The following is a 14,389-nucleotide window of genomic DNA, read 5'->3' on the forward strand; positions in this document are numbered from 1 at the left end:
GTACCACTTCCTCTTGTTCTGTATACTTGGATACGTGATAGCTGCATAGTACCACTTCTCCTGTTCTGTATACATGGATATGTGGTATCTGCTTAGTACAACTTCTCATGTTCTGTATACTGAGATATGTGATTACTGTATAGTACCACTTCTCCTGTATATATGGATATGTGATAGCTGCATAGTACCACTTCCTCTTGTTCTGTATACATGGATATGTGATAGCTGCATAGTACCACTTCTCCTGTTCTGTATACTGAGATATGCGATTACTGTATAATACCACTTCTGTATACATGGATATGTGATAGCTGCATAGTACCACTTCCTCTTGTTCTGTATACCTGGATATGTGATAGCTGCATAGTACCACTTCTCCTGTTCTGTATACTGAGATATGTGATTACTGCATAGTACCACTTCTCCTGTTCTGTATAATGAGATATGTGATAGCTGCATAGTACCACTTCCTCTTGTTCTGTATACCTGGATATGTGATAGCTGCATATTACCACTTCTCCTGTTCTGTATACTGAGATATGTGATTACTGCATAGTACCACTTCCTCCTGTTCTGTATACTGAGATATGCGATTACTGTATAATACCACTTCTCCTGTTCTGTATACCTGGATATGTGATAGCTGCATAGTACCACTTCTCCTGTTCTGTATACTGAGATATGTGATAGCTGCATAGTACCACTTCTGTATACATGGATATGTGATAGCTGCATAGTACCACTTCCTCTTGTTCTGTATACTTGGATACGTGATAGCTGCATAGTACCACTTCTCCTGTTCTGTATACATGGATATGTGGTATCTGCATAGTACAACTTCTCATGTTCTGTATACTGAGATATGTGATTACTGTATAGTACCACTTCTCCTGTATATATGGATATGTGATAGCTGCATAGTACCACTTCCTCTTGTTCTGTATACATGGATATGTGATAGCTGCATAGTACCACTTCCTCTTGTTCTGTATACTTGGATACGTGATAGCTGCATAGTACCACTTCTCCTGTTCTGTATACCTGGATATGTGATAGCTGCATAGTACCACTTCTCTTGTTCTGTATACTGAGATATGCGATTACTGTATAGTACCACTTCTCCTGTATATATGGATATGTGATAGCTGCAAAGTACCACTTCCTCTTGTTCTGTATACCTGGATATGTGACGACTACATCTGTGTACTGGAATATATAATGACTCCATAGTATCATTCCTTGTTTCAGCTTCGGTACAATGGTCTGATGGAGACTTTGCAGATCCGCAGAGATGGTTATTCGTGGAGACCGACTTTCCAGGACTTCATTGAGCAGTGAGTAATTACAGAGCAGATAAGACATATATTAGTTTATTGTCAATTAACCAACAATAATGACCCCCTAACTTAAACGAAATAGAAATAAAGACCCTGACAACCGTAGCTTTGGAAAATAGGTCAGAGCTTTTATGTATTGACCGAATTCTGAATTAACCGAACGGGTGACTAAGAAGGCTATACAGCTCTATCCAAATATTCTACACAAATGGGGATCTACTAAGACACCCCCCAGGCACACTACCACTGCCAGGGATCGCCTCGCCCATTTGAGCACAGTGCGATTGCTTCAGCAAAAAAGCGTCCAGGTCCCTAGCTAGGACAAAGTCGCCACTAAATCAAGGATAAGTGTCCCACAATGACGACTTGTGCGCTGAGTTGTAGACTCTTCAACCGACCTAAGTTGTTACCTCCAACGTGAATAAGTAACCAGTCCGGTACCACCCTGAGGAAGAGTTATCCAACCCGAAATGTGTTGGTGATGGTTTTATGGACTTATCTGCTCCTACCCAATTCCATTGAGAACCATCCGTGGACAACCTGGCAGTTTGCATGAAGGGAGGAGGGAAGGATTCCGGAAACCTCCCAATATACTCACGTTATAGCACCTTTATAGCACAATTCTAGCACCATTATATCACTTTATAGCACCATTATGACACCATTATAGCACCTTTATAGCACAATTCTAGCACCATTATAGCACCATTATACCACTTAATGGCACCATTTGAGCACCATTTGAGCACCTTTTATAGCACAATTCTAGCACCATTATAGCACCATTATATCACTTTATAGCACCATTATGGCACCATTATAGCACAATTCTAGCACCATTATAGCACCATTATACCACTTTATGGCACCATTATAGCACCTTTATAGCACAATTCTAGCACCATTATAGCACCATTATGGCACCATTAGAGCACCATTAGAGCACCATTAGAGCACCATTATAGCACCATTATAGCAACTTTATAGCACCATTATAGCACTTTATAGCACCATTATGGCACCATTATACCACTTTATAGCACCATTATGGCACCATTATACCACTTTAGAGCACCATTATAGAACCGTTATAGCACCATTATAGCACCGTTATAGCACCTTTAGAGCACCTTTAGAGCAGCATTATAGCACCTTTAGAGCACCATTATGGCACCATTATAGCACCTTTATACCACCTTTAGAGCACCATTATGGCACCATTATAGCACCTTTAGAGCGCCATTATAGCTCCTTTAGAGCACCTTTATGGCACCATTATAGCACCTTTATGGCACCAATATAGCACCTTTATGGCACCATTATAGCACCTTTATGGCACCATTATAGCACCATTATAGCACCGTTATAGCACCATTATACCACCTTTATAGCACCATTATAGCACCTTTATGGCACCATTATAGCACCTTGCCGGGGGCTGAACACATTACGGTTCCAGGTTCCACATTTTTTTCTATGAGAAACAACAGACGTTTATGTTTTGTACACGGTTGGAATATTGCGCCGTTATATAGCTGATACATACGTTCCTATATGGATTCTTGGTAAAACTTGTGATGCAGTAAATACTTTCTGAGCAATAAATGTTCATTTGCTTCTAAAGTGCTGGAACATTGTTTCTTTTCTGTGCTGTTGTATTTGAGTATCTGATACATACTGGAATCTTCCTTTCCTACATATAATCTGGGGGAGAATGTGATCATCTCCCGGATTATAATACTGCGCTTATGTAGGAACATGTTCGCACATCACAGTAATACATAGCGCAGTATTACACTGGAAGATCTTGTGATAACAAACACGACAGCAGCGTCTAATCACCAACATGAACAAAGACTGCAGCAAACGTACAGTAACACCGAGCCAGGGATAGGGGGTAATATATATATATATATATATATATATATATATATATATATCTCTCTCTCTCATATACTGATTAGACAGTCCTGCTGATTGTCTGTCACATGCACACACCTTAGCTGTCACTGCAGGAAATTATACACTGATTAGACAGTCCTGCTGATTGTCTGTCACATGCACACACCTTAGCTGTCACTGCAGGAAATTATATACTGATTAGACAGTCCTGCTGATTGTCTGTCACATGCATACACCTTAGCTGTCACTGCAGGAAATTATATACTGATTAGACAGTCCCGCTGATTGTCTGTCACATGCACACACCTTAGCTGTCACTGCAGGATATTATACACTGATTAGACAGTCCTGCTGATTGTCTGTCACATGCACACACCTTAGCTGTCACTGCAGGAAATTATACTCTGATTAGACAGTCCTGCTGATTGTCTGTCACATGCATACACCTTAGCTGTCACTGCAGGAAATTATATACTGATTAGACAGTCCCGCTGATTGTCTGTCACATGCATACACCTTAGCTGTTACTGCAGGATATTATACACTGATTAGACAGTCCTGCTGATTGTCTGTCACATGCACACACCTTAGCTGTCACTGCAGGATATTATACACTGATTAGACAGTCCTGCTGATTGTCTGTCACATGCACACACCTTAGCTGTCACTGCAGGAAATTATACACTGATTAGACAGTCCTGCTGATTGTCTGTCACATGCACACACCTTAGCTGTCACTGCAGGAAATTATACTCTGATTAGACAGTCCCGCTGATTGTCTGTCACATGCACACACCTTAGCTGTCACTGCAGGATATTATACACTGATTAGACAGTCCTGCTGATTGTCTGTCACATGCATACACCTTAGCTGTCACTGCAGGAAATTATATACTGATTAGACAGTCCCGCTGATTGTCTGTCACATGCATACACCTTAGCTGTTACTGCAGGATATTATACACTGATTAGACAGTCCTGCTGATTGTCTGTCACATGCACACACCTTAGCTGTCACTGCAGGATATTATACACTGATTAGACAGTCCTGCTGATTGTCTGTCACATGCACACACCTTAGCTGTCACTGCAGGAAATTATAGTCTAATTAGACAGTCTACTAACCCAAAGCTCCACCACACAATCATCGGAAACCATACAAAAGCAGTAAGTTAGCGGTAAAGCCCTCGGTGTGCCAAGAGACTGGCCAAGATGTCGTGTACCATTCCTCATCAAATAGGCACCAAAACCGGAAGACACAGCCGCATCAGTAACCATTGTAACGGATTAGACACCAGGATCGGTGCCCAAATTCTTACTCTATTAAAATTGGCTAAAAACATCACCCTAGATGATCTTTAGACATAGAAGATGAACCTCCAGCTGTAGTGGGCTCTGTGTCCTGGCATTCAGTTCTAAAACAACAAAAAAATGATATGGGGGTGGGGGCTCTCTGCCATACTCACCACCACCTGATGACCTTCATCTTCATCCTCCTGCCGGACGCCATCTGCAGCTTGAGTCCGATCACTTCTTTGATTCTTATCCAGTTTTGTCTGAAATAACCGCAGCAACATTAAGAGGAGACCTGACAGCACCACTGATAGTAATAGGCAGGGGTGGGTCGGGCGGATCTGACGCAGGGGAATGAGGTAACGCTATAGAAGACACCGGACTCCGCAACTCCTCTACTCTGCGAGGGGAAGGTAGGGGGAGGGGGAGTAAACACTTGCTGAGGCCACTGCGATTGTATAAGATGGCTCTGCTGATGGGGAAACGGGGGCGTCCTACTGAGAAGGAAGGTGGATAAGAAAACGGAGGAGACCAGTAAGACAATGGCTGGGTCACAGGAGAAGCAAATTGAGCTTGAAGGGGGCAGACTGAGCCTCAGCTGGAGGAGACCAAACAGGAGGAAGAGAACCAGAACTCCATGGACCTGGGCTGAGACATGAGTGAGGGGACAGGTATAAAGCCAGAGGGGGTGCTGTCAGCATAGGTGGTCTCTGGGCAGAGCATTACATAGGATATAACAGGAGCATCTACCAGGTAGTAACCCCTCAGACCTACCTAACCCTGCCTGAGATAGGTGCTGGCTGCGGGGAGAATAATAGGTGCTGAGCTTTCTTCTATACAGGGGTTGTATTGGTCTAGGAACATGGTGGCAGAGGACGCAGACCCCGGATTTGTTTCCCGTCAGGAAGACTATGTAGATCATGTTCTGTTAAGACCTTTAGACATCTTTAAATCTTTTTCCCTCAGGTGGTTTTGTTGTTTAATTCCTAACTGAGAATAGAGATGTGGGTGTTATTTATCACCTGGTATACAGAGAATGTATGTTTGCCATGTTGTTATGTGAGTACTTGGCTAGTAGCTAACCAGAGTCAACTTCCTTGTATGTGACTGAATATGTGGCCAATAAAGTTGATTCTGATATCCGCCCTTACTGCAGTTTTCTCCACAGCAGGGGAATGTGACTCTAAAATGGCTGCCAGATCCATAATGGCGCCTGCAACACATTCATCCCCAGGATCCAGCCAGCTCCTAACAATCCCCTCAGACCACTCTCTTATAGACTGCTCGGCTAATCGCGGCTCCATCGTGGTGAGGACACTTACTAGCGCCTCCAGCGCTGGCATCACATAGCCACTAGTGACTGCACTGTCACTGCAGCCGGGCTATGGCACGTGCACAGCAGGATAACCTGGCTGCTCCATTGCAGGTTACAGGGTACAGTCACTGAGGAGAACTGTGTGTGTGACAGGGTACAGTCACTGAGGAGAGCTGTGTGTGACAGGGTACAGTCACTGAGGAGAACTGTGTGTGTGACAGGGTACAGTCACTGAGGAGAGCTGCGTGTGTGACAGGGTACAGTCACTGAGGAGAGCTATGTGTGTGACAGGGTACAGTCACTGAGAAGAGCTGTGTGTGACAGGGTACAGTCACTGAGGAGAGCTGTGTGTGACAGGGTACAGTCACTGAGGAGAGCTGTGTGTGACAGGGTACAGTCACTGAGGAGAGCTATGTGTGTGACAGGGTACAGTCACTGAGGGGAGCTGCGTGTGTGACAGGGTACAGTCACTGAGGAGAGCTGCGTGTGTGACACAGGGTACAGTCACTGAGGGGAGCTGCGTGTGTGACACAGGGTACAGTCACTGAGGAGAGCTATGCGTGTGACAGGGTACAGTCACTGAGGAGAGCTATGTGTGTGACAGGGTACAGTCACTGAGGAGAGCTATGTGTGTGACAGGGTACAGTCACTGAGGAGAGCTGCGTGTGTGACAGGGTACAGTCACTGAGGAGAGCTGCGTGTGTGACACAGGGTACAGTCACTGAGGGGAGCTGCGTGTGTGACACAGGGTACAGTCACTGAGGAGAGCTGCGTGTGTGACAGGGTACAGTCACTGAGGGGAGCTGCGTGTGTGACAGGGTACAGTCACTGAGGAGAGCTGCGTGTGTGACACAGGGTACAGTCACTGAGGGGAGCTGCGTGTGTGACAGGGTACAGTCACTGAGGAGAGCTATGTGTGTGACAGGGTACAGTCACTGAGGAGAGCTGCGTGTGTGACAGGGTACAGTCACTGAGGAGAGCTGCGTGTGTGACACAGGGTACAGTCACTGAGGAGAGCTATGTGTGTGACAGGGTACAGTCACTGAGGAGAGCTATGCGTGTGACAGAGGGTACAGTCACTGAGGAGAGCTGTGTGTGACAGGGTACAGTCACTGAGGGGAGCTATGTGTGTGACGGTACAGTCACTGAGGAGAGCTGTGTGTGACAGGGTACAGTCACTGAGGAGAGCTGTGTGTGTGACAGGGTACAGTCACTGAGGAGAGCTATGTGTGTGACGGTACAGTCACTGAGGAGAGCTGTGTGTGACAGTGTACAGTCACTGAGGAGAGCTGTGTGTGTGACAGGGTACAGTCACTGAGGAGAGCTGTGTGTGTGACGGTACAGTCACTGAGGAGAGTTGCGTGTGTGACAGGGTACAGTCACTGAGGAGAGCTGCGTGTGTGACAGTGTACAGTCACTGAGGAGAGCTGTGTGTGACAGTGTACAGTCACTGAGGAGAGCTGTGTGTGACAGGGTACAGTCACTGAGGAGAGTTGCGTGTGTGACAGTGTACAGTCACTGAGGAGAGCTGTGTGTGACAGTGTACAGTCACTGAGGAGAGCTGTGTGTGACAGGTACAGTCACTGAGGAGAGCTGTGTGTGACAGGGTACAGTCACTGAGGAGAGCTGCGTGTGTGACAGGGTACAGTCACTGAGGAGAGCTATGTGTGTGACAGGGTACAGTCACTGAGGAGAGTTGCGTGTGTGACAGGGTACAGTCACTGAGGAGAGCTGTGTGTGACAGGGTACAGTCACTGAGGAGAGCTGTGTGTGACAGGGTACAGTCACTGAGGAGAGCTGTGTGTGACAGGGTACAGTCACTGAGGAGAGCTGTGTGTGACAGGGTACAGTCACTGAGGAGAGCTGTGTGTGTGACACAGGGTACAGTCACTGAGGAGAGCTATGTGTGTGACACAGGGTACAGTCACTGAGGAGAGCTGTGTGTGTGACACAGGGTACAGTCACTGAGGAGAGCTATGTGTGTGACACAGGGTACAGTCACTGAGGAGAGTTGTGCGTGTGACACAGGGTACCGTCACTGAGGAGAGCTATGTGTGTGACACAGGGTACCGTCACTGAGGAGAGCTGAGTGTGTGACACATGGTACAGTCACTGAGGAGAGCTATGTGTGTGACACAAGGTACAGTCACTGTAAATGTAGTGGGTGATAATTAGTGACGCCAGTGTAAATGTAGTCGGTGATAATTAGTGACACCAGTGTAATTGTATACAGGATAGTGTATGGTAATTACTGACACTAGTGTAAATGTAGTGGGTGATAATTATACCTCTTTTCCACCAAAAACCCAGGTCCGACCTGGGTTTTTGGACATGGTTCCAACCCTGGTCAGACCCAGGTCAGACCCATTTACACTGCACCTTTGATCTGGGTTACTCCCAGGTCAGTCCTGTTCACACTGAACTCAGGTCTGCCCTGCTAAACCTCTGAGGTCATAAAAAGTGGGAGGTGAATGCTCGACAACCACCAATCCGCTCATTTTAGGCATGATCCAGGTCAGATAACCTGGGTTGCACCGTTTACACTGCACCATTACCTGGGTCCATCCTGGGTCCAACCCTTGTAGCTACCTGGGTTGGATTGCAGGGTCACTTGACCCAGGTTATTTTTCAGAGACCCTTTTACACGGAGCTGCGTCCCGGGTAGACCCAGCAAAAACCCAGGTTTTTGCTCTGGTGTAAAAGGGGTATAACTGTATACAGGATAGTGGGTGATAATTACTGAGACCAGTGTAAATGTAGTGGGTTATAATTAGTGACACCAGTGTAAATGTAGTGAGTGATAATTAGTGACACCAGTGTAAATGTAGTGGGTGATAATAACTGTTACCAGTGTGAATGTAGTGGGTGATAATTAGTGACGCCAGTGTAAATGTAGTGGGTGATAATTAGTGACACCAGTGTAAATGTAGTGGGTGATAATTAGTGACACCAGTGTAAATGTAGTGGGTGATAATTAGTGACACCAGTGTAAATGTAGTGAGTGATAATAGTGACACCAGTGTAAATGTAGTGGGTGATAATTAGTGACACCAGTGTAAATGTGGTGGGTGATCATTAGTGATACCAGTGTCAATGTGGTGGGTGATCATTAGTGACACCAGTGTAAATGTAGTGGGCGATAATTAGTGACACCAGTGTAAATGTAGTGGGCGATAATTAGTGACACCAGTGTAAATGTAGTGGGCGATAATTAGTGACACCAGTGTAAATGTAGTGGGTGATAATTAGTGACACCAGTGTAAATGTAGTGGGCGATAATTAGAGGCACCAGTGTAAAGGTAGTGGGTGATAATTAGTGACACCAGTGTAAATGTAGTGAGTGATAATTAGTGACACCAGTGTAAATGTAGTGGGTGATAATTAGTGACACCAGTGTAAATGTAGTGGGCGATAATTAGTGACACCAGTGTAAATGTAGTGGGTGATAATTAGTGACACCAGTGTGAATGTAGTGGGTGATAATTAGTGACACCAGTGTAAAGGTAGTGGGTGATAATTAGTGACACCAGTGTAAATGTAGTGAGTGATAATTAGTGACACCAGTGTAAATGTAGTGGGTGATAATTAGTGACACCAGTGTAAATGTAGTGGGCGATAATTAGTGACACCAGTGTAAATGTAGTGAGTGATAATTAGTGACACCAGTGTAAAGGTAGTGAGTGATAATTAGTGACACCAGTGTAAAGGTAGTGGGTGATAATTACTGACACCAGTGTAAATGTAGTGAGTGATAATAGTGACACCAGTGTAAATGTAGTGGGTGATAATTAGTGACACCAGTGTAAATGTAGTGAGTGATAATTACTGACACCAGTGTAAATGTAGTGAGTGATAATAGTGACACCAGTGTAAATGTAGTGGGCGATAATTAGAGGCACCAGTGTAAAGGTGCGTACACATTGGGCGATTAAAGTGGACGACTGCACGATAACGATATCGTTACTGTTCAGTCGTCCATTTTATCGTCCATTTTTTACACCAAAACAATGAACGATAACGACGACGCGTGTTCCCGCGGGTCGTTCGTCATTATCGTTCATCGGGTTAACATGCAGCCCAACCTGACGACGTCGTCGGGTTGCTGCATGTTGGGGAATGGGGGAGAGAGCCCGGCGCTGAACGATATCGTTAATGATCTCGTTCAGCGGCTGTGCTCAATGTCATGAACGACATTGAGCACAGACTGTCGGGGACACACTAGACGATATCGCTCAGGGAGCATATCGTGTAGTGTGTACGCACCATAAATGTAGTGGGTGATAATTACTGACACCTGTGTAAATGTAGTGGGTGATAATTAGTGATACCAGTGTAAATGTAGTGGGTGATAATTAGTGACACCAGTGTAAATGTAGTGGGTGATAATTAGTGACACCAGTGTAAATGTAGTGAGTGTTAATAATGACACCAGTGTAAATGTAGTGGGTGATAATTAGTGATGCCAGTGTAAATGTAGTGGGTGATAATAGTGACGCCAGTGTAAATGTAGTGGGTGATTATTAGTGACACCAGTGTAAATGTAGTGGGTTATAGTGACACCAGTGTAAATGTAGTGAGTGATAATTACTGACACCAGTGTAAATGTAGTGGGTGATAATTAGTGACACCAGTGTAAATGTAGTGGGTATTAATTAGTGACACCAGTGTAAATGTAGTGGGTGATAATTACTGACACCATTGTAAATGTAGTGGGTGATAATTAGTGACACCAGTGTAAATGTAGTGGGCGATAATTAGAGGCACCAGTGTAAAGGTAGTGGGTGATAATTAGTGACACCAGTGTAAATGTAGTGAGTGATAATTAGTGACACCAGTGTAAATGTAGTGGGTGATAATTAGTGACACCAGTGTAAATGTAGTGAGTGATAATAGTGACACCAGTGTAAATGTAGTGGGTGATAATTAGTGACACCAGTGTAAATGTGGTGGGTGATCATTAGTGATACCAGTGTCAATGTAGTGGGCGATAATTAGTGACACCAGTGTAAATGTAGTGGGCGATAATTAGTGACACCAGTGTAAATGTAGTGGGCGATAATTAGTGACACCAGTGTAAATGTAGTGGGTGATAATTAGTGACACCAGTGTAAATGTAGTGGGCGATAATTAGAGGCACCAGTGTAAAGGTAGTGGGTGATAATTAGTGACACCAGTGTAAATGTAGTGAGTGATAATTAGTGACACCAGTGTAAATGTAGTGGGTGATAATTAGTGACACCAGTGTAAATGTAGTGGGCGATAATTAGTGACACCAGTGTAAATGTAGTGGGTGATAATTAGTGACACCAGTGTGAATGTAGTGGGTGATAATTAGTGACACCAGTGTAAAGGTAGTGGGTGATAATTAGTGACACCAGTGTAAATGTAGTGAGTGATAATTAGTGACACCAGTGTAAATGTAGTGGGTGATAATTAGTGACACCAGTGTAAATGTAGTGGGCGATAATTAGTGACACCAGTGTAAATGTAGTGAGTGATAATTAGTGACACCAGTGTAAAGGTAGTGAGTGATAATTAGTGACACCAGTGTAAAGGTAGTGGGTGATAATTACTGACACCAGTGTAAATGTAGTGAGTGATAATAGTGACACCAGTGTAAATGTAGTGGGTGATAATTAGTGACACCAGTGTAAATGTAGTGAGTGATAATTACTGACACCAGTGTAAATGTAGTGAGTGATAATAGTGACACCAGTGTAAATGTAGTGGGCGATAATTAGAGGCACCAGTGTAAAGGTGCGTACACATTGGGCGATTAAAGTGGACGACTGCACGATAACGATATCGTTATTGTTCAGTCGTCCATTTTATCGTCCATTTTTTACACCAAAACAATGAACGATAACGACGACGCGTGTTCCCGCGGGTCGTTCGTCATTATCGTTCATCGGGTTAACATGCAGCCCAACCTGACGACGTCGTCGGGTTGCTGCATGTTGGGGAATGGGGGAGAGAGCCCGGCGCTGAACGATATCGTTAATGATCTCGTTCAGCGGCTGTGCTCAATGTCATGAACGACATTGAGCACAGACTGTCGGGGACACACTAGACGATATCGCTCAGGGAGCATATCGTGTAGTGTGTACGCACCATAAATGTAGTGGGTGATAATTACTGACACCTGTGTAAATGTAGTGGGTGATAATTAGTGATACCAGTGTAAATGTAGTGAGTGATAATAGTGACACCAGTGTAAATGTAGTGGGTGATAATTAGTGACACTAGTGTAAATGTAGTGGGTGATAATTAGTGACACCAGTGTAAATGTAGTGGGTGATAATTACTGACACCAGTGTAAATGTAGTGGGTGATAATAGTGACACCAGTGTAAATGTAGTGGGTGATAATAGTGACACCAGTGTAAATGTAGTGGGTGATAATTAGTGACACCAGTGTAAATGTAGTGAGTGATAATAGTGACACCAGTGTAAATGTAGTGGGTGATAATTAGTGACACCAGTGTAAATGTAGTGAGTGATAATTGTGACACCAGTGTAAATGTAGTGGGTGATAATTACTGACACCATTGTAAATGTAGTGGGTGATAATTACTGACACCATTGTAAATGTAGTGGGTGATAATTAGTGACACCAGTGTAAATGTAGTGGGTGATAATTAGTGACACCAGTGTAAATGTAGTGAGTGATAATAGTGACACCAGTGTAAATGTAGTGAGTGATAATAGTGACACCAGTGTAAATGTAGTTGGTGATAATTAGTGACACCAGTGTAAATGTAGTGAGTGTTAATAATGACACCAGTGTAAATGTAGTGGGTGATAATTAGTGATGCCAGTGTAAATGTAGTGGGTGATAATAGTGACGCCAGTGTAAATGTAGTGAGTGATTATTACTGACGCCAGTGTAAATGTAGTGGGTGATTATTAGTGACACCAGTGTAAATGTAGTTGGTTATAGTGACACCAGTGTAAATGTAGTGAGTGATAATTACTGACACCAGTGTAAATGTAGTGGGTGATAATTAGTGACACCAGTGTAAATGTAGTGGGTATTAATTAGTGATACCAGTGTAAATGTAGTGGGTGATAATTAGTGACACCAGTGTAAATGTAGTGGGTGATAATTAGTGACACCAGTGTAAATGTAGTGAGTGATAATAGTGACACCAGTGTAAATGTAGTGGGTATTAATTAGTGACACCAGTGTAAATGTAGTGAGTGATAATAGTGACACCAGTGTAAATGTAGTGGGTATTAATTAGTGACACCAGTGTAAATGTAGTGGGTGATAATTAGTGACACCAGTGTAAATGTAGTGGGTGATAATTAGTGACACCAGTGTAAATGTAGTGAGTGATAATAGTGACACCAGTGTAAATGTAGTGAGTGATAATTGTGACACCAGTGTAAACGTAGTGGGTGATAATTAGTGACACCAGTGTGAATGTAGTGGGTGATAATTAGTGACACCAGTGTAAATGTAGTGGGTGATAATTAGTGACACCAGTGTAAATGTAGTGAGTGATAATAGTGACACCAGTGTAAATGTAGTGAGTGATAATTGTGACACCAGTGTAAACGTAGTGAGTGATAATTTGTGACACCAGTGTAAATGTAGTGAGTGTTAATAATGACACTAGTGTAAATGTAGTGGTTGATAATTAGTGACGCCAGTTTAAATGTAGTGAGTGATAATTACTGACACCAGTGTAAATGTAGTGAGTGATAATTACTGACACCAGTGTAAATGTAGTGGGTGATAATTGTGACACCAGTGTAAATGTAGTGGGTGATAATTACTGACACCAGTGTAAATGTAGTGGGTGATAATTGTGACACCAGTGTAAATGTAGTGGGTGATAATTAGTGACACCAGTGTAAATGTAGTGGGTGATAATTAGTGACACCAGTGTAAATGTAGTGAGTGATAATTGTGACACCAGTGTAAACGTAGTGAGTGATAATTAGTGACACCAGTGTAAATGTAGTGAGTGTTAATAATGACACTAGTGTAAATGTAGTGGTTGATAATTAGTGACGCCAGTTTAAATGTAGTGAGTGATAATTACTGACACCAGTGTAAATGTAGTGGGTGATAATTAGTGATGCCTGTGTAAATGTAGTGGGTGATAATTACTGACACCAGTGTAAATGTAGTGAGTGATAATTGTGACACCAGTGTAAATGTAGTGGGTGATAATTACTGACACCAGTGTAAATGTAGTGGGTGATAATTAGTGACACCAGTGTAAATGTAGTGAGTGATAATAGTGACACCAGTGTAAATGTAGTGAGTGATAATTGTGACACCAGTGTAAACGTAGTGGGTGATAATTAGTGACACCAGTGTGAATGTAGTGGGTGATAATTAGTGACACCAGTGTAAATGTAGTGGGTGATAATTAGTGACACCAGTGTAAATGTAGTGAGTGATAATAGTGACACCAGTGTAAATGTAGTGAGTGATAATTGTGACACCAGTGTAAACGTAGTGAGTGATAATTTGTGACACCAGTGTAAATGTAGTGAGTGTTAATAATGACACTAGTGTAAATGTAGTG

The 14,389-nt window shown here is 43.4% G+C and overlaps 1 protein-coding gene across 1 annotated transcript in view; it reads left to right on the top strand.

Moving 5' to 3' along the window:
- The window catches only part of LOC148439554 (uncharacterized), a 262,816-nt gene that overhangs the window by 96,170 nt on the left and 152,257 nt on the right, over positions 1–14,389 (top strand). The window contains exon 7 of the mRNA XM_088464593.1: positions 1,249–1,334. Coding sequence (XP_088320719.1) covers positions 1,249–1,334 — 86 coding nt within the window. The remainder of the gene's footprint in view (positions 1–1,248; positions 1,335–14,389) is intronic.

This window comes from Taudactylus pleione, unplaced genomic scaffold, assembly GCF_031769625.1.
Source record: "Taudactylus pleione unplaced genomic scaffold, aTauple2 ptg001711l, whole genome shotgun sequence".
Taxonomy (NCBI): Eukaryota; Metazoa; Chordata; class Amphibia; order Anura; family Myobatrachidae; genus Taudactylus; species Taudactylus pleione.